The 20,884-nt window shown below is 46.7% G+C and overlaps 1 protein-coding gene across 1 annotated transcript; it reads right to left on the bottom strand.

The window, feature by feature from the left end:
• Nucleotides 1-3,042: 3,042 nt before the first annotated feature.
• ALKBH1 (alkB homolog 1, histone H2A dioxygenase) lies at nt 3,043-20,842 on the bottom strand. Its single transcript, XM_004698737.2, has 6 exons — nt 20,660-20,842; nt 18,573-18,681; nt 14,026-14,188; nt 7,232-7,322; nt 4,876-5,069; nt 3,043-4,260 (listed from the first exon to the last, which is right to left on the bottom strand). Exons 1-6 carry the CDS (start codon nt 20,840-20,842, stop codon nt 3,831-3,833), a joined length of 1,170 nt encoding a protein of 389 aa, XP_004698794.1. The 3' UTR covers nt 3,043-3,830.
• Nucleotides 20,843-20,884: the final 42 nt, after the last annotated feature.

Raw genomic sequence — 20,884 nt, 5'->3', positions numbered from 1 at the left:
AGATAGGAACTGGAAACACAGGGAATCCAGGGCAGATGATCCCTTCAGGACCAGTGGTGTGAGTGGCAATACTGGGAGGGGAGAGGGAGTGTGGGCTGGAAAGAGGGAATCGATTACAAGGATCTACACGTGACCTCCTCCCTTGGGGACAGACAACAGAAAAGTGGGTGAAGGGAGACGTCGGGAGGGGGAAAAATGAGGACCTGATGCCGGGGGGCTTAAGTGGAGAGCAAATGTTTTGAGGATGAGGGCAATGAATGTACAAATGTGCTTCACACAATTGATGTATATATGGATTGTGATGAGTTGTATGAGCCCAATAAAATGATTAAAAAAAATCTGCATTCCCAATAGGGGAGCATTAGAATGCGTGTCACCAGGCTGTCACTTGTCTCAATTCCTGAAACTACACATCTGGGAGACTCTAGCAATTTAATTTCTCCTTTGGTAAAACACAAACACTAAGTTCTTAAGAAACAGGACAAGCTTGCCTAGGGCCCCAGCTCCGGGTTTCAGTTCCTCCCTAGGAGGGTCTTTCTTATGAGACATCAATGATCCTTTCTATGGAGGGCCCTAGCACACCTTTGGGGTTTTATGGGCGAAAGTCTATTCTGCCCTTAGAGTGCCAAGGCAGCCATAGGTACTGAATACATGAACAAGTCTGTTGCATTCCAATAAAACTTTATTCATGAACATGGAAATTTGAATTTCACAAAACTTTATATCATGATGTTATATTTATTCCAACCACTTAGAATTTAAAAACTAGGCTTAGCTACTGGGCAGAACAATAAGAGGACATGGGTTCTTTTTTGCTAATCCCTGATTTGAAAGACTTCTGCCCACCACCTATAGGATCACTCGTTTAAGTGTGGGAAAATCCTCACTGAATCCCTACTGTGAGAGACAAGTGCAGAAAACACATGGAAGCCATGTCAGACTTCCCCTGGCAACAAAAGGGAGGCGGCAGAATTCAAGTCCACATCTGCTTAAAGATTCCTATGAAGCAGAGACCACACATACTCTGACCCTCTACTCTCCTTGGCCTTGTTCTGATACCAGCTGTCCCCTCCTTCGGCTCTCAACCTCTCTGGTAGGTTCCATACTCACAAAGAACTCAGAGATGAACGTCATGATTATGTGGTTTATGGGGAAGCTCCCAGGTTTCAAAATGATTAAGGATACAGTTCTTTTGTCAACAGTGGCGCTTCTCAGCCAAGCTGGCACCAATTTCTCTCTGGTTCTGTCTGTGATGTGATTCCTTGGGGGGGGGGGGGGGGGGGGGGGGGACACCCCCCCCCCCAAGCATTACAGAGCTCCTCGGAATACTGAGAAATGCCCAGCAAGTCCCCCAGTCTGCTGCCCAAGGTTCTCCATTTACTTGTTCACTGAGCTGGGGAGCCTGTTCCTCTGCCGTCCCTCTCCACAGATCTGACTCGCTTCACTCCTGGTTTTCCTTCTTGCAGGCCATGGTTTTCGCTGTTCCTGTTTGAGAGATGCCTCACTTTTATACCGTGGCTTAGCAAAACTGACCAATCCATGAATTGGAGTCCTCTACACCTGTCAATAGAAGAGTCATGCCAAGAAATTCCACTCGCTGTCAGAGGTTGCAGCAGATACATCTGCAATTATATGTGCATTGTAAAATATAAGAAAATTAAACTGATAAATCGGCTTATCATTTCACTTCTAAGCACAACCTTAGGGTAAGCCTCAATTTCCACCTGCTTCTTGTAGCACAAGCATCTTGCAGGACAAGCATCTTGCTTCATGGAGTATGGGTCCACAGGTAAAAATGCATTTCTTGTTATAATATGGCCCCCAGACATGTCAACATTTTTCTGATATTCAACTGAATAAACAGTAATCTGTTCTAATGTTGACGGGTCGACGGATTCTGTTAGATTTACTGAGTGGCACAATGTTGGTTTCCAATGGGTCACAATGGTAGTATACTTTGCGGAAAATCTTAAGACATTTTCCAATGATAATTTTAATTATAAAAATTTTCTTATCATGGAGTAACTTTCAAACCAGGCTTAGTGGAGTTATAGTAACCTTTATTTAAAACACAAAACAAAATCTATGGACCGTTAGCCTATGAGCACATTATTTAATGTTAGTAAGACGGCAGCACATAGGAGAGATTCAAATTCAGCAAAACATGTTGTAAACAACAGGTGTCCGAGTAGTCAGTCCTCTACACAAAAAGTAACCTATGAGGCCAGAGGACAGTTCCACAGAATTGGCACATCATGTTTCCAAGTGGGAACACGAAGTCCCATTCCCACTTCCAATAACACCCAACACCCTTGTAGGAAGCTTGGCAGAAACATTCTCACCAAAGCTCACAGTCCGGCGAGCTGAGTGGATGGGGTGTGGAGATGAACATGCAGTCTTCCGTGCGTTTCCAAGCATCTGTTAGGCAGCCAGCAGTGCCTGGAGTACCACGGCATCTGCTCTGCTGGGAGACAGCCCCAAAGAACACTCAGGGCTGGGAAGAGGTGGAGGAGTGGAACAGCACGCATGGCCATCAGGCTGATTCTGACTCACAGTGACCCTATAGAGGGCTCCTGAGGCTGTTTATTTTTGTGGGAGTAAATAGATTTATCTTTCTCCTGTGGAGTGGGTGGTGGGTATGAACAGCTGATCTTGCTGTTAGGAGCCCAACACTTACCTGAGAGTATCCCAGGGCACAGCAAATGAAAATACTGCCCCACAAGGTTCCCAAAGCTATAAATCTTTCTGGCAGCAGACTGCCAAATGTTTTTCCTGTAAGAGTGGCTGGTGGGTTTGAATCAACGGATTTTTTGGTTAGCAGCTAAGCACTTTAATCACCGTGCCACAAAAAAACAAGCAAACAAGAAAACCCCAGACTCAAGGCCATCCAGTCAATTCTGACCAATAGCCACTCTATACAACAGAGTAGAACTCCCACTGCAGATTTTGGAAGCTATAAATCTTTATAGCCTCATCTTTCTCCCAAGAAGCAACTGGTGGATTTGAATTGTTGACCTCGTGGTTAGCAGCCCCACGCATGAGCCACTGTGCCACCACAGCTCCTTCTATCCCTGATACACTTACCCACAAAGAGAGAGAGATTTTTAATTTAAAACTCCTGTGTTTACTCATGGAGAAACAGGTGACAGAATACTTTTGTAGCTTTTTCAGCACAACAATTACAATTGCCTTAAAGAGCCAACGGGGAGAGCTCGGAGACCTCAAAGACATGGGAGAAGCCGCTGTTCCCCGTGCTTGGATCAATCAGTTACCACCTCTCAGGTGGGAAAAACAGATGTGATTAACTTCTTTTCTAGGGGAGGGGTTTTTCCGGTTCATGGTCTGACTATATAGATAGAGGCTTCTTTCACCAGGGTCAGAAGAGACTGAAAGAAGATCAGGGGATGTCTTGAGGAGTTAAGAATTCGAGAGTACTGGCGGGTTCATAGAACCACAAGCCGCCAGATGCAAAGGAGGGAGTGAGTCTAGGTTCCCATTCCCAGCTGGGTAAATCTGAGGTACTTGGATGCCACAGACACCCACCCCTCCCTCTCAGAGGCAGGGCAGGGACTGAGACCATGGAAGCTTATACCTCCCTGGACTTTTCCACACTCATTAAGAGCCAATACTAAACTACACCAGACCATGGGGACCACTTTGGGCAAAGCAGTTAATCTCTTATCTGCAGAATGAGTCACAAGGCAATAGTGTGGTCAATGATGAGGTTTCCATCTGCTTTTGGCTTGTCTCGGTGCTAAAGTCCAGTGCTACATAAAACAGACAGGTGTTGACGTAAGATCGGCAGAATAACACAGCGGTGTCTCTGAGCCTCAGCTGTCAGGGTCCAGCCGGACCCGTTTCCCGTGCGTGATTTTGTCTTCCAGATGGCAGATCCCTTCCTTGGTGATGTCTCGCTCGCTCTCCTCTGCGGCTTCCACAGGGAAGTCCTGGTCTGTGGCCACTACCTGTCGGACCGTCATGTTAACCCGCGCCGTTTTCAGGTAGCTGGCACACAGCTGCTGGTCCTCCACAGAACAGGGCTCGACCACTGTGTCTCTCGGGAGGGCAGCGGGGAGCGGGGTCCCCAGGCAGAGAGGCAGGTTGCCCTCCTGAGCACTGGGAAGAACCCGAGGGACTGCGTGGTTGAGCAGGCGGCTGGAACCAGACATCACCATGATGTCACCGCTGTGCATAAACATGGCTGTAGGGGCTTCATCTCTTCTGAGGCCACCCAGGAGAAAGATGGCAGACTGTCCAAAGCTACAAACAAAGTATTCAAAACAAATAGCAGTAAGGTTGGGTGTCTAACCGGGGCAGTAAAAACCACACCAGCTGCATGATTTTCTCATTTCAGTCCCGTGTGCATTGCTCCCAAGTCCTCCTTTATCCACCATGCCAAGACCCTTTTGCTCGGGGTTGCATATGAATGACCAGCCGGTGATCAGCCACTCAAATCCTATGTGGCACACATAGCAATGAAAAGTTGAAAACCAACAGTCCCCACATCTTTGATGCACCTTTAAGATCAGTCTTCAGTATAGAATGATTGGAAAAGTTATCATTCGTGTTCCCTTTAAAGCAAAGGAGTCACCGAAGACTCCATGATGCTCCTTCCACGGTGAGTGAGGGGCAGGTAGTTCTGTGAACAGATTCACAGGACTGTACAGAGCCACGGCGACCCTCCACTGTCCAGTCCATGGAGCCCGGACGCCTCTCATCACAAAAGGCAGACTTTAGAACCTTGGACAGAAATCTTAACTAAAATCTGAGCATTTCTTTTAAAGAACAAGGTAAATTTTATGTAGATTACTGTTAAGATGCTCAGAAGTAGAAGATTTCAGGGTCCATTTTTAATACCTAAATCCCTGGACTTACCTGAACGACAGGAGGGGTTTGGAGAGGTCGAGCTCCGACCTGTCCACGTGGATGCCCAGGGTGGAGTCTAAACGGTAGTAGTTCAGGATGCCGGCCTCAGCCTGGAAGCCCTGAAACCCACAGGCAGCGGCCACTTGCTCTGAGAGGAAAGCCAGGTCAGAAGGGAAAGGTGTATAATGATCTGCTGAGTATTTCTTTGGCAAAAGTAGGGAAAATAAGAAAAATAAACAATGATCTCAGGAACATAGAAAACTATGGCAGAAGATTTCTATCTTATTATCATCTAACTGACATGTGATATGAAAATCCGATAAAGAAAAATCTACATCCTAAAACCCACTTGTGGAGTTACATAATCTGTTGTCAGTTTGAGACTGAAGAGTAAAGGGGTGGAGTTTAGCCTGTCAATGAGGTCACAGCTTGATGACCTCATTTGGAGGTGCTAAGGAGATAAATAGCTTGCTGCAGGCGGGACACAGACACACTCCTTGTGAGGCATTCCTGTTGAGGAGACACATGGAGCTATGCTAGAGCCCTGGAGCTGAAGGAGCCACGTGGAGATCCCTGCCAGAGTGGAGATGCTTCCACTGCCACTGGATCCACAAGACTTTCTACCCACTGGTCTGTGATCTTCCTGCATTCCGCATCATTGCCTATGTTCCATGAGTCTGAAGAGGAATTTATTGATCGGTATTGGATATATGGGCTAATATTGGACTTACAGACTTGAGCTGGACTGGGCAGGGATGTTTTCCTCAATATCCAATTGCTCTTGTATATAAAACTCTTCTTATACACATGAGTCTCCCTGGATTTGTTTCTCTAGCCAACCCTAACACACCACTCAAGAGAAAAGCTCTGAGGACTTCTGGTGAAGTTGTGTTTTTCCAGTTATTTAGCGTGACTGTAAGAGAAATGTATTCTCTCCTGGTCCCTTGCTGGTGTTAGGTGCCAGAGTTCGATCCAGCTCCCAGGGAGCCCATGAATCACCGAAGGGACACTGCCTGGTCCTATGCTACCCTCGCCATTGTTCTTGTGTTTGATTCTACTGTGTGCAGCTGCGTGTCAATCCACCCCGTTGAGGGCCTCCTGTTTTTTCGGCGGATCCTTTACTTCTCAAGAGGCCAACCTCGCTCTTCCCCGCCCTCTGCCCCCTCAGTGGCAGCTGCTGGGTTTCTGCTGTGGAAGCTGGTTAGCCCCATCAGTCACTGGCTTCTCTAACAAGACTGTGTAGCCTCATCCTGTGAACACTCTGGGACACGTGTCCCGAGTGTCTGCAACAGAATTTTCCACAGTTCAAAGTTGTCTCCGTGCGTTCATTTTAAACCCACCTGTGCTTTCGCCTTTTACCTTCGGAGGCACATGGGAAAGGCGGCTCCTCAGATCTTGTTCGGAAGTCTCACTGGCCAGATATCTGAGTTCATCTCTTACAAGTTCTGCCTTCCACTAAACATCGGAACATAATTCTAACAAATTCTCTGCCATTGCATAACCAAGCACGGCCCTTCCTCCATGCCTGATCGCATGCTCATTTGATTAAGGCAGAGCAGAAACACACCTACCCCTCTTTCCAGCAGCCTTCTGCTGCTGGTCTATATATGGTCTCGAGGACAACAGGGACTTTCTCCACAAGTCTCCTCCCTTCCTTCTGAGCCCCACCAGAATCGCCTTTAATGTCCAAGTTCTACCCATAGTCTCTTCAAGGCCAATCTAGGCTTCTAGCGCTAGGCATCTTGAAACTCTTCCAGCTTCTTCCTATTATCCACTTCCAAAGTGGCTTCCACATTTCAGGCATAAACTTGAGTACTCCACTTTGCTGGTACTAGCCTCTGGCTTAGTTCTCTATCGCTGTCAGAAATGTCCGAAGTGGGGGATTTAAGTAACAGGGCTGTATCTCCTCACAGTCAGGCCAAGGCTCTCTGGATGCTTGCTCTGGGGGAAGTGCTTATCCTCTTGAGCTTCTGCTCTTGGAGATCTTCATGGGGGGGTTGGTATCTCTCTTCCTCCAGCTAATTCTCTCCCTTGCTTGTTGGATCTCCTTTACATCCCCACAGAGGTAAGGCCCAACACAGACCTCACACCAAGCCTGTCTCATCGACATGAGGAAGACAGCCCATTCCCAATGGGGTTGAGAAGCACAGACATAACCCAGTGCCCAGGCGCTCATTCAGACCCAGCCACCCTACAGGACAGGGTAACTGCACTGATGGGTTTCAGAGACTGTAACTCTTTATAGGAGCAGAAAGCTTCATCTTTCTCCCATCGAGCGGCTAGTGGTTTCAACTGCTGATCTTGAGGTTAGCATCCCCAGGGCACATACATAAAAACAAGAGAATTACCGAGGAAATGTGAATACCTTACTGTCCCAGTTATAATGGTAACCTAAGGTCACCCAGCGCAGTTTCTCTAGCAAGCTTCGAGGTCTCCGCTTAGTCACTTCCTTACACCTGCAAAGATGGGTGACAAAAGAAGACTCATGATATACACTGCTAGCCAAGCTATGAGAGGGGAAATTAGAACAAATTAAAAAACACGAGTTAGCACAGAATACAGTAATAGCAACAACAGTACATCAGTGTGTCTAATTTCTAGGTTGTGGCTCTAAACACATTCCTGAATGGGATCCCGTGCCCGGCATCTAACGACACAAGAAGGGCAGCAGTGATGTCTTCCTTGTCTGTGGGAACGGGGACTGAGAGTATTAGGGGTGACTGGAGATGTGGCTAACAGAACATGTTCCATTTGGCCTGCTAACGTGGGGTGTGGCTATTCATAGCTACGGCTGTGTGTCATGATGACGGCCTTGCAGAATTGCAAATCGAGGAAAAAAAGAGTAAGGCAACACATGGTTCACAATAAAAAATAACCGGGTTACCATGAGTTCTTTAACCTGGCCACACAGCCTCGATAATTTAAGTCTGTCTAACAAAGAAGAAACTACTGTCGCTGATGTCAGATTTCCCCTTGTTCAAGCCACAGGAGGTTTCTGTAAAATGGAGGGACCGTTTCTGCAGTTATATCATCTCTGCTAAAACCTCTGGGACTACCAACTCATTTTCTACAGAGGAAGTCTTCCAGGTTCATCACTACCTGTGAAACAGCATGAGGATGCCAGGTCTAACCTTATTTTGTTATTGAGACTATACAGAGCAAAGCATATAATCACCTATCCGTTTCTTTGACATGATTACATTCATTGAATTGAGCAACCATTCTTAACCTCTTTTCTGGGTTGCCCACCCTTTTTAATACACATTCATTAATAAAACCCGCTAGGGTTCCCATCTGATTTCTCAAGTTTTGTTGTCGATCTCATTCAATACAAACAGTTCTTAAAAGAACATAATGCTCAGTGCAGACTTTAGTTCTGGTCCCACGGCAAAGGAAGGAATTAACCACATATTCCGTAACCTGCTCCTGTTCCAGATCTGCCTTCTGCCCCTGGTGTTCCACGTGAAGAGAGAACTATTGCTTTGCCTTGGAGGGCTGCGTGGAAGCTGAAGCTTCCAGGCATCATGCAATGAACTAGGAGTAGAAGAGAGGCCCTAAATAAACTGGGCCAATCAACTGGGTTATCCCAGGGAACTGTGACCCTAAACCTTCATACCAAGGAACCAAAACCCAAGCATGAAGTTTGGTTGTACCTAAGCAGGCTCAGCAGCTTTTTTCCCCTTCATAATCGTTTGGTCACCAAACGCTGTTGAAATGTCTTTAGAATTCTTTTCCTCAGGCCTTCAGCATCTTTTGCACAGACAATTAAGCAAACTGCTTAATGGTGCTTTTCGCAATCCAATTTCACAAGAATTTATCTTTCTAAAGTGAACAATCTTACAAGATTTTTTGTCAGGATATTATGGTAAATAATCAGAATCTCAGAGGTAGTTTTTTGGGGCCCCTCCCTTTCTAACTTCAGTTGGAAATTGATCAAAGATACAATCAAAATGCATCGATAATTATTGGTGATTGGAATGTAAAAGGTGGAAACAAGAAGGAAGGAACAGCAGTTGGGAAATATGGTCTTAAGGATAGAAATGAAGTAGAATCTTGCAAAACTAGTCACTTGTTCACCGCAAATATCTTTTTTTCAAAACCTAAGAGGTGACTATACATATGGACTTTTCCAGATGGAATACAGAAATCAAATTGATTACATCAGTGGGAACACACAATGGAGAAGCTCATTATCAGCAGCTAAAACTAGGCCAGGGGCTGACTGTGGAACAGACCGTCAATTGTTCATACATAATTTCAAGATAAAGCCGAAGAAAATTAAAACAAACCCAGGAGAGCCACACTGTAACCTTGAGTCCACCCCACCCGAATTTCAAAACCAGACTTGACACACTGAACGCTAACGAGAGGAGACCTGATGAGCTGTGGGAGGACGCCAAGCCCATCACGCATGAAGACAGCAAAAGGGCACTGGAAAGCAGAAAAGACTGGTCCCCACTGGTTGCTTTGAAAAGCCACCCTGGCATCGTTCCCGGTTCTACTCACTGCAGCCACATCCGCACGTCCATCATGGATTCCAGCAGTCTCTCGCCAGAGTCCCTGGACTCGCACCTTCTTTGTAATGTGCTGCATCAGATCACGGGCGAGCCCAGAGACCACCACCGAGGACTTAAAGAAGGTGGTTGTGGAGGAGGTGGAGACTGGAAGAGGTACCCCCGGCAACAGGAAGGCTAACGAGGAAAATGGGGAACAGGAGGCTGACACAGAGGTAGACGAGAAGAGGAAGAAGGGGGGGAGGAAGAGTATGGAGGGGAAGGTGATGGTGAAGAAGGTGAAGATGAGGAGGCAGAGGCAGCTACAGGCAGCTGAAGATGATGAGGATGACGATGTTGATATCAAGAAGCAGAAGGCCCTCGAAGATGACTAGACAACAAAAAGTTCAACTTAAAACAAAATCTCCCAAACAAAAAGGCCACCACGGCCTATTCCAACCCCTTCTACACGTGGTCCCCTTCGAGTAGAGTCCTGCCCGTCCCCTCCGACGACACAAGCAAAACAAACCCAAACTTCCAAGACCCTGCTTTTTCTTTTAAAAGTACTTTACAACGGAAACGTTGCTTGCATTTAAAATTTACATCTTATATTTTTGTACATATTGTTGGGGCTCAGCCATTTTTAATGATCTTGGATGACCATACCAGCCTTCAGAGTGTTCTCAGTCCTACTTCTGACTGTGACTTGAGGTGTGACCATGTTCATTATCATTTCAAAGGAGAAAAAAAAACTTGCAAAAAAGAGCAAAAACAACAAAAATTACAATCTTATTCTGAGCATTCCAGTAACTGTTTCGTGTGTGTATGTAGCTGTACTCTAAGGAGTTGGCTTGAATGCGCTGGTTAAAAAGACCAAAGATAAAAGGTTTCCTTTTCCTTTTTTGTCTATGAAGTTGCTGGTTATTTATTTATTTTTGGCTTGCTTAATGTATGTGTGAAACAGTGCTGTTCAACAATGAATCGGGATTTTGCTGAGTTCTACAAAAGCAAAGCAAAGATCAAAATGGATGTCATAGAGACCCTGAAACTTGCTGTTAATTGTAGAGTTGCTAAAGCAAATGGAAGAAAGGATGAAGTCAGAGGTGAATAGAAAATTTCAAAGGGTAGCTTGAGAAGACAAAGCCAAAGGTTACAAGGAAATGTGCAAAGACCTCTAGAATTAGAAAACGGAAAGGGGCAAACATGCTCAGCATGTGAAACTGAAATAACTCTAGAAAAAAATTCAAACCTTGAGTTGCAATCTTGAAAAATTAAATGGGCAAAATACTGAATGATTTAGGAAGCATTAAGATGGAAAGAATACATAGTCACCGTCCCGAAAATAACTGGTCGACATGTCTACCATTTCGGGAGGTAGCAATATGAGCAAGAAAGACCAATAGTGCTGCAGGAAGAAGTTTAACTGGCACTGAATGCATTAGCCAAAATCAAGGCTCCATGAATTGGTGGAATAGCAAGTGAAATGTTTCAGCAAGCTGATGAAGCACTGGAAGCACTGGACTCGTCTATGCCAGGACATTCGGTAGACAGCTCCTTGGCCAACTGATTGGAAGAGATGCCTGTTTGTGCCCATTCTAAAGAAAGCAACCCAACAGAAGGCTCCAACTACAGAATAATATCATGACATCACACACAAGTAAAATCATGCTGAAGATCATCTAACGAAGATCGCAGCAGAACATCGACAGGGAACTTCCAGAAGTTCAGGCTGGAATCAGTAGAGACAGGGAAAAAGAAATATCATGGCTGATGTCAGATGGATCTTGGCTCAAGGCAGAGAATACCAGAAAGATGTTTATGTGTTTTATTGAATATGTCAAGGCATTCAAGTATGTGGACCATAATAAACTGTGGATAACCTTGAGAAGAATGGGAATTCCAGAATACTTCGTTGTGCTCATGTGGAGCTTGTACATGGATCAAGAAGCAATTGTATACGGTTTAAAATCAGGAGAGGTGTGCATCGGGGTTGTATCCTCTGACCATACTTGTTCAATCTGTATGCTGAGCAAATCACCAGAGAAGCTGGCTTATAAGAGTGCGGCCTCATGATTGGAGGAAGGCATATTAACGATCAGCCATTTGTAGAAGACACAACCTTGCCTGCCCAAAGTGAGGAGGACTTGATGTATGTGCTGATGAAGATCAAGGGTTGCAGCCTTCACTATGCATTACAACTCAATGTACAGAAGATGAAAATCCTCCCAACTGGATTTATAAGTATCATCATGATAAATGGAGGAAAGGTTGAGGATTTCATCTTGCTTGGCCTCACCACTAAGGTTCAAGGAAGCAGCAGCCAAGAGATTAAAAGACAGGTCACATTCGGTAACTCTGGTGCACAGGACTTTTTTACCCAAGAGGAAGGATGTTACTTTGGGGACTACGGCGTGCCTGATGCAAGCCATGGTCTTTTCCATGGCCTCATGTGCACGTGAAAGCTGGACACTGAGTAAGGAAGACTGAAGAACGCTGCACTTGAACTCGGTGCTGGAGAAGTGCACTGGGAGCTACAAGAAGAGCGCAATCTGTTCTGCAAGAAGCGGGGCCAGAGGGCTCCTTAGAGGCAAAGACGGCAAGACTCCATCTTACGTACTTTGGACATGTTGTCAGGAGAGAGTCCCTGGAGAGTGACATCACACTTGGTAAAGTGGAGATGGACTGACACTGCTGCAACAATGGGCTCAGGCATAGGAACAAGCACGAGGCTGGCACAGGGCCAGGCAGTGTTTCCTTCTGCTGTGCACAGGGTCGTTATGGGTTGGAGTAAACTCGATGGCACCTAACCACCACCCTTTCTGACATACTACAAGCAAGGGAAGGGCATGTATTGCCCAGGTGACCGTGACGAAGCAGGAACCAGCAACCTTCAACTGTTCAGTGTAAGCACTTTGCTTCCTGATGAGGACAAGGATACGCACAGCACTGGAATCAGAATGGATTTTCAATGTCACCAGCAGCATCCGAGCTTATCAGTTTCTTCCACCCTTTGACACTTTAATAAACAACAGTCATTTTTTCCGTCTGTGGTTTCATTAGATATAAAAAGTCTCTCTTATTGTTTTCCGGATGACTTGCTGAAAAGACTCGTCCATGCTATTTTAGAAGTGGCAGCTGTGGTTCCTGAAGTCCCACCCTCGGCGGAAACTCATCAATTCCTTGAAAATACAAGCCGGTTTTATAAAAAGTTCTAGGCTCTCTGTGACTAACCAAGATCTTCTTCTATGTTCCCCTCAGTTCTAAGCAGAAGAACTGGGTTTTCCTCATTACTCCTGCCTATACCTCATAGAAGGCCAAGAAAGGCTTCAGGAAACAAAGTCAACGAATGTATTTATCTTCTTCCCTTTCCACTTAAGACCACCTTCTTCTTCCCCTGTTGGAATCACAGAGATGTCAGCGGCTTTCTACGCCTGGAAAGAGGTACAGTCTTGGGAACTCACAGGTCTTCCCTGTCCTATAGGGTCACTGTGAACTGACACTGACTCGAGAGTACTGAGTTAATTTTTTTATTTTAGGAAGCACAGAAACGTTAAGAAACCTGCTCAAGTAGGACATGGACCTAAGCAATTGGACTCTATAATCATGACAACATGCTTCATGCTTGGCCCAAACCTACTTTCTAGCTACATCACTTACCAATCCTTCCTGACTTCTAGGAAGCATTTTGCACATTATAACCCCAACCTCATCACTTTAGGGTCCATCTCCTGAATTGCTTTATTTAACACACATCTCTGCAACTATGTGTTTATGCCATGACTTTTCTTCAACTCTCCCACATTCAGTACAGTGTCCGACACACAGAGGAAACCCAAGAGGGAAGTGCTGAGGAAATAAACACACGTGTGCACACTCTCCATGCCCAGAGCTCACAGAGCAATGTACTCAAAATGCACCCCAAACTGCTTTTCTGACTGGCAATGATTCTGACTCCTGATCGTTTTTTTCCCCACGAAATCGTTTTTTAAAGACCTAGTTCAAACGAGAGAGAGAAAAACTGGGTAACGGGCCTAATTAAAATATCACTTCTTCTCTGTTGGCACCTCTACTCTGTCTGGAAGAATCAATCATTTCCTCCTCTGTGCTCTCAGGATTTCTCTAAACCTCTAGGCTAACCCTTGCAGAAATCGGTTCACACCAAGCCTGTAGATGAGGAGTCCTGTCAAGAGACTGTGCAGACAAGTGGCTCTCTCGGCAAACCCTTGTGGAATGGATGAACAAGGAAAAAAAGTTAAGGCACAGCATCTGTTCTTCTCATGAGGAGCAGCTGACCTATCATAAAATCCCCCGTGGCCTCGACATCACCTCAGAGGCTCGACGTGAAGAGCTTTCACAGTTACTTTTTCCGAGGCCACTGTCTTCCAAGGAACTTTGAGGAAGGAGGAAAGAGGGCTGAGGCAGAATGAAACTGGATCATCTGATGATTAATGAGGAGGAACTTGGTATCTCCGCAATGATAAGCAAATCTTTAAAGTGGATCTCGATTTAATATACCTGTCACAACATCTGTCTCAATCTTCCCTGGGAATGGATGTTTGTGTGGGAACACAGAGCGAAAAGCAAGCAGCCAGTCATGGTAGATGCACTATGATCGCAGCGCGTTCCTTCAGAGCTGCACCGCTGTTGGGGCTGCCAGAACACTGACCTGAGAAGCGCTTTGCTCTGCTCCCACACGTCCTGGTTCTCTTCTCTCGCCATGTGCTTGTCCAGGTTGCACACGTTGGGTTTCTGGGGATAGAACTTAAGGCATTGCTTCACCCAGTGCCACTGGTAACCCGGGAGGAAGGGGTTTGGGATAAAAATAAAGCCTATACAAAAGAGGTATGGGGACAAGGGGGAAAGTCTCCATCAGTCATGAATGTTTTTGGGTTAATATCCCTACATTTACTAATCTGTTACCACCCATCTCCTTTTGATCACACTTCAAGTAGACAGATGCAGTTGTAATGAACATGAGCTTGCTACCCTTGGTCACCTCATCGTGACTACTGTCTGTGAGCTGTGTGGCCACTGCAACCACTGTGCTCCAACCCAGCAGAAATGTGGGGTGGGTGGTGTCAGAGGGGGAGACAAGTCAGTCCCCGCCTCACAGGATGATGCTATGCTGTTTCCTGCGGCTTTGTGACATTAGAGGAGGTCAGACACTCCCACCCCCACCCCATGTTTGCAGCTCCAAGCAAAATCTGATGAATGCTAGTTCTGTTGGCACCAAGAAAACCCTTTACAACCAAGATTTTTATCCAAGAAACAACTGGAAACCTATTGGTAGATTCTATTATCTAGGCAGAAGACTATGGAATCATGTAGCAAAGGAGGAAAAAGAAATCCGTTGTGAACGGTTGATCACTAATGATGTCTAGAAGGTATACAAAGGATCAGCATTTCAGAAATTCACCTCAATGGTCACCTCGCTTATTCACACATCTGTTCTCAGCCATGTCCTCTAAAATGCCTTCAAAATGTAGCCCCATCCATCATTTGCATTTCATACATGGTGGAACAAAAGTTCTTATATAATTCCACTATCCACGTCTCTGTCACTCTCACCAGATTGGGTGGAGCTATGCAAAGAGGGTGAGTATAACACTAATAGAGGATTGGTCAGTTTCAGTTACCACCCTGCTGGCTAGAAGAATGAGCCATCTTTGAAGCAGGAGGAAAGACAAATCCCAGGACCACTGAAAGTGGAGCATGTTCCAGATCTCTGTTTGAAGTAGTCAAGGTCAAGGCCGGATACGCCAGAGGTTGTGGCATGGAGACCATGGGACAGACCAAAGGAGCCAGGCTGAGACCAGAGGCTGAGGCAAGGAGACCATGAGACAAAACAGAGGCGGAGCACTAAGACTATGTGACCGTGAGGCTGAGCAGTAAGTAGGCTGGCTTCCTTGTCCATGGAGGTAGAGTCCATGGGGCCACATGGCTGAGAAGCTAAGGGCTGGAGACAGACATAATGCTCTCTGATCCTGGTTTCTTGTAATTTACTCAGAGTCTTGTCTGTGAGCTGTGGGACAATGGCTGCCATTAGAATTGGGTGTCATGTGTGCCCTCTGCCTTGTGGCATTAGGAAAGCCAGACGGGGTGAGACACGGCCTCCTCGGCACGGTTTTCACGCACATCACACTAAAATCCTGCAAGTAATTTGGGAAAGTGACAAGACTGCTCATTGTTTTGACAATAAGGGTGTTAAAAATAAAATCCTCACTATCTGCTATCACCATTACACTGCAAAATAAAAGAACATTACAATACAACAAAAGAAAGATAAAAGGAATAATCCTGAGCTAGCCCAAGTTTGACTAGTGACAGGGAATTTGTTTTAGGGAGTACTTTTCAGACAATTGTTATATAATAAAATTCTGCCTTTTACTGCGTGAAAATATGCCTCTTTTTAGTCGCTACAGACTGGTCTTGGGTTCTGAATTCTAGAGTAGAATCAGTTTCAATTATCTTTGATAAATAATTAAGTTTTAAAACTAACAATTGATCACCCACTATGTACCAGTCCTAGCCACTTTCTAAGTTTCAGTGCAGTGAATTACTTCTATGTGGCTTCTAGTGGTTGCCTACGCCCTGGTGGCGCAGCAGTTAAGCACTTGACTAATGGAAATGGCGGCCACTCTAGCTGCTCTGTAGGACAAAGCTGTGGCAGTCTGCTTCTGCAAAGACCTACAGCCTGGGAAGCCTGTGGGGCAGTTTGACCTTTGTGAGTTGGACTTGACTCCCCAGCAAGTGGTTTAGTCATAATCTTTGTAACTTCCACTAGAGGAATAGGTGTGATTATGCAAATGAGGTGCTTATGCCCACCTTAGAGGATTGGAGAGCTCACGAATAATGTACATAAGGTGCATGGCACCCTTAGGGCTGTTGTTAGATGTCCTAGTCAGCTCCAGCTCACTGCAACTCTATGTCCAACCTGATGACAAACCGCCCGGCCTGCCCCATCCTCACCGGTGTTAGGTTCGAGCAGAGCTCTTCCCCAAACCCCCCCATCGTGAGGATGGCGTGGGTGCTGTGCAGTGACTGCAAAGAATCATCACACCCAACAGAGAAGGGGGGTGCGTAGGAGCGACAGTTCATGGAAGAGCTGTTGAAATGATGGCCCAAGGAGGTATGTCTGACCTCTGCCTCATAGCAATCAGCCGAGAGTGGCGGGTAATATCCTCCCCGCTGTGTGTGTGTGTGTGTGTGGGGGGGGCGGGCCCCCCCGTGAAATTAAGAGGTCAGAAGCCCCTAGGTCATGATTTTTACACACTTACTCACACACAATCCCCTTAAAAGATGGGAACTATTTCTATATGCATTGTAAACATGAGGAGACAGAAGCAAAGAGAGATAAGGAAACACGGCCAAGATCGCAGTTAGTAGAGAGAGCCAGGACACGAGCCCACCCTGCCCAGTGCAAGAACCCATACTGTAAGGGCTAGTCTACATTGCTTTTCCTTCTCAGGTATGAAAACGTCAAATTGTTGATGCTCTACTGCTCCCCCCTCGTTTCTGGCTTCCAGAACTATTTCCTTCTTGCTCACTTTCCTAAAGACAGACTGCAGGATTACTACATAAGTTCCTTCAGAAAAAGTAGGATTCGGAAGTAGACATAATCCTCCTGATGAAATAGGATTATGGGGACACTGCCACCCCCCAGGTTTGGACGTTATACTTACACATAATAGAGTTTACAATAGCAGAACACATAATCAATTCTCTCAGGACTCAACAGGGCACCAACTTGAATAGTGCGGCTTCAGCGCCAAATCCTAGACTCTCTAACATAGCGGTTCTCAACCTGTGGGTTGCGACCCCTTTGGGGGTTGAACGACCCTTTCACAGGGGCCCCCTGATTCATAACAGTAGCAAAATGAGTTATGAAGTAGCAATGAAAATAATGTTATGGTTGGGGGTCACCACAGCATGAGGAACTGTATGAAAGGATCGCGGCATGAGGAAGGTTGAGAACCACTGCTCTAACAGCATCCACACCAGTTTGGCCATTACAAAACCAAATTGGGGTTGCTACCTTTGGGACAGGTAGTTTGAACAATCTGGCAGGGCCAGAGCAGAGCAACAGAGCAACTCAGCTCTGAAAACAGAAGCTAGAGCTGAGAGCTAAACGGGCAGCTCTCAAGCACACACGCTGCCTCAGATTGCCGGTGATGCGCTTGTATCCAAAGTCGCACATAAAAGCCAGTATGCAATGGTCCCCTTTGAGAGTTCAGTGTAGAGCTAAAGCGCATGTTGTCCTTTTTAGGAAATATTCAAGCTGTTCCCCCAAATACCCCATCGCCTTCAAGTCTACTCTGACTCCTGGTGGCGCACCAGAGAAGAGTGGAACAGCTCAGCAGGGCTCCGAGACCCAGATCTCTTCAGAGGCAGCAGCTGCCACCTGTTACAGAGTGACTGACCTTTGAGGGAGCAGCAGAACACTTAACCACCATGCCACCCACTAAGCGGTTACACCTTCCCACATTATTAGCCAATCACATATCAGTGGTGGGGATATATTAGATGCTGTAACTGAAAGACCTGGCCCCAGTCCAAGCATTCAAATCAGTAGAATACAAACGAATATTTTTTGGAGAGAGTTTTCTTGCTTTCAACCATATTTGAAATCTCAAGTGTAACATTAGCTTTGTCTTTACCAACTAAGGCGTTTCCATGGTTTTTAAATAGGTCATAACAATTACTCTATAATGCCCCAATGATCTTAGGAAGGTTAGAAACATTACTCTTTTTGCTATTCTTGCTTTTACTAACCATAAAGTAACTACATATCATCAAAAATTCTATGTAGTTAGTCTTTTCTGACTTTTGATCTCGCCAACTGTAATCTTTTGAAATGCTTAACTTTGCTGACATTTTTCAAGTTGTTATGCCTTTGGGGGCTGTAGGCAGTTACGAATTATTCTAGCCTCTACCCTGGCTCTTCCGCCTTTACAGTTGTGGCAGGGAGCCTGGGGAATAAATACATCCTTAGTCTTGATTTGTTCCTGGCGTGCCCTTTCTACCATACCCGGCAGCTCTTGCTGACTCTTACTCAATCCTCTGGGAGCTGAGACAGAATTCAGCAGGGCTCGGGGAGTGGAGCTTCTATTGAGTTTTTCTCCTTTGTCTAGTTGCTGGCTCACAGCTCCCCCTCTGAACTCAGACGCACCGTTCTGGCATGACTTGCCCTTGTCCGAGCTGTGTGGAACTCACCAGGATAGCCTTCAAGTCCATAGGCGCGCCACGTGCTGACTGGCTGAAGACCAGCTCTGAGAGCATCACTCTCACTGACGGAGCATACACTCAGCTGAGACCTGACCACCTGATAGGAAGGAAACAGAAATCAGAGACTGCAGCTGTTTTATAGATCAACTCTGAGTTCTTCTAATCTCCACAGACGTTCCTGGGGCAAAGCTAAGAGTCAGAAGTTACAGGTGCTAGTCTGAGCTCCACTACGGACTAGGATTCAGGACCTTCGAGGAGGCCCTCTACCTCTCTCACAGCCTGCTTCCTCATCTACATATTAACAAACAGCATGGAGGTACATAAAACTAAGATACAAGGTCATGAGAAAATGTTTGCTCTACTAATTCAGTAGGCTGATTTGGGCCTTCAACAGTACCCCTTCCAGATGTCAGGCCTTCTCATAGGACTTGGGAGCACGGCAGGTGTCTGGTCCACACAGCAGTGCGGCTGACTTTGGTTCGGGCTGACAAGAGTGCTTTGGGGGCAGGTCCCTACAGTCAGTGCTTAGACAACAGAGCTGTGAGAACGCCCGGGAAGGGGTGGAAACTGCTACCAGATGAGAGAGGAAAGTTCAATAACTGTGGAGTCGTCTCCTTCTGCTCAAAGTACAATGTTCACTCCTTTAGACGACACTTCAAAGTGAGCTCAGAACCTCTGCCTTTAATTACTTCCAAGTATTTCAGAAACTGATGACGTCTACAAATACGAGGTTATAGAAGGTCCATTAAATCGATGAAGAGACCTAATATACTGTCATTAAAGTAATGACAATAAAAAAATTTAAGACTTCCTTGAATAACAGACTTCGTCTTGTTATTAGGTGTTGAGTCAGTTTTGTATAATAGAGGAAAACACTGCCGGCCTGGTGCATTCCTCACGATTGTTGTTATGCTTAAACACTGTAGCCACCGTGTCAATCCTTTTCGTCATCAGTAAGCACTACTTCAAATCCTCATTTTCAGCAAACTGCAGGTTGTTAATCCAGACAGGCCTCGGGAGAAGAGCAAGTCAAGAAAACCCTATGTTATGCAGTTCTTGGAACCATGAATTGGAATAAACTCCGCAGCAACTTTTTTTTTCTTTGTAATCTTAGGGAAGTAGATCTGGGTGAATTCTAACTGCCAACCCTTTTGGTTTGCAGTTAAACACAAACCCACTAAACTGAACCAAACCACGAAGCTTTTTATTCAAAAGTGTTTCTTCCCTTTGTTAAGCTATTAACCACAGCACAGAAATTAAAAATAAACATCATTAGACAGCTTGAGAAGGGCAGATAAGTCACGACCCAATGCTATTAAGAAATAACAATGAAAATAAATGTTACTGGACTGTAGGCCTGAAACAGGGCAGGTAAGTCACGATTCGGGCAGAAGACACCACCCCAGGTGTGGGAGGAAAATGCCTTACACCTACCACGGGCACATATGGGTAAGACGGATTTGCAATCAGTAGAACAAGCCCATGAGACACCACTCAGTCAAGCTTTCCCCTGCTCCTGACAGCTGTTGCTGTGTCGGGGTCGGAGGGTCTTAGCAGCAGGCCCTTGTGAGGGCTCTCGGCTCCGGGTGAAAACGCTGGCTAGCCTCTGCTTGGTAACTGCAAGTCCCCCTGACCAAGGGCTACCAGCCGCGGTCCCTCGCCGCCGACTTCCAGCTTGAGGTAGGCGTGCTGGTCTCTTGCGGGTGACGGTGAGCAATCGAGACTGTTCAGGCAGCCTCCTCCCCGCGCTGGAGGAAGGGCCATCCACCAGCAGACGCCAGAAACAACGGCCTTCCCGAGCAGGCGCGGGACCCTCCCGTGCGAGGCTGAGGGCGCGCCGGGCAAGGCCCGGGCCCGCGTCCGCGTCCGCCCAGGCTCGGGAGCGGACGCCCTCCCGCGGGAGGGGGTCTCCGGAGAGGGGTCGGCGGGCGGGTCTTCACCCTCATCCCTTAACCCGCATCGGCCTCCGGACAGCGGCGAACGAGGACGCGAATGGAGACCTCAGGCCGACAAAGCCGGCTCCCCGTCGCTGTGCACGGGGGGACCGGGAGGCGCGCGCCGCTCGCCCTCCGTACCTTGGGGGCCCCCGGGCCCGCACCCCGGGCCGTGTGGGCGGCCGAGAAGTCGATGACCCCTCCCAGGTCCGCCGTGCCGGGGCGGCTCTGCCGGTAGAAACGGAAGAGTTTCCTGAAGGCGTCCTCCCCCGGCTCTGCGGCCAGCGTCGCCGCCGAGCCCACGGCTGCCGCCATCTTCCCCATCTCGCCGCCGACCTTCTGCGGACCCGGAAGCAGACTCAGGCT

This window comes from Echinops telfairi, unplaced genomic scaffold (assembly GCF_000313985.2).
Source record: "Echinops telfairi isolate 266 unplaced genomic scaffold, ASM31398v2 ScPeMD7_18;HRSCAF=68, whole genome shotgun sequence".
NCBI lineage: Eukaryota > Metazoa > Chordata > Mammalia > Afrosoricida > Tenrecidae > Echinops > Echinops telfairi.
The sequence above is the reverse complement of the archived record's forward strand: the minus strand, read 5'-3'. Positions and strand labels throughout refer to the sequence as shown.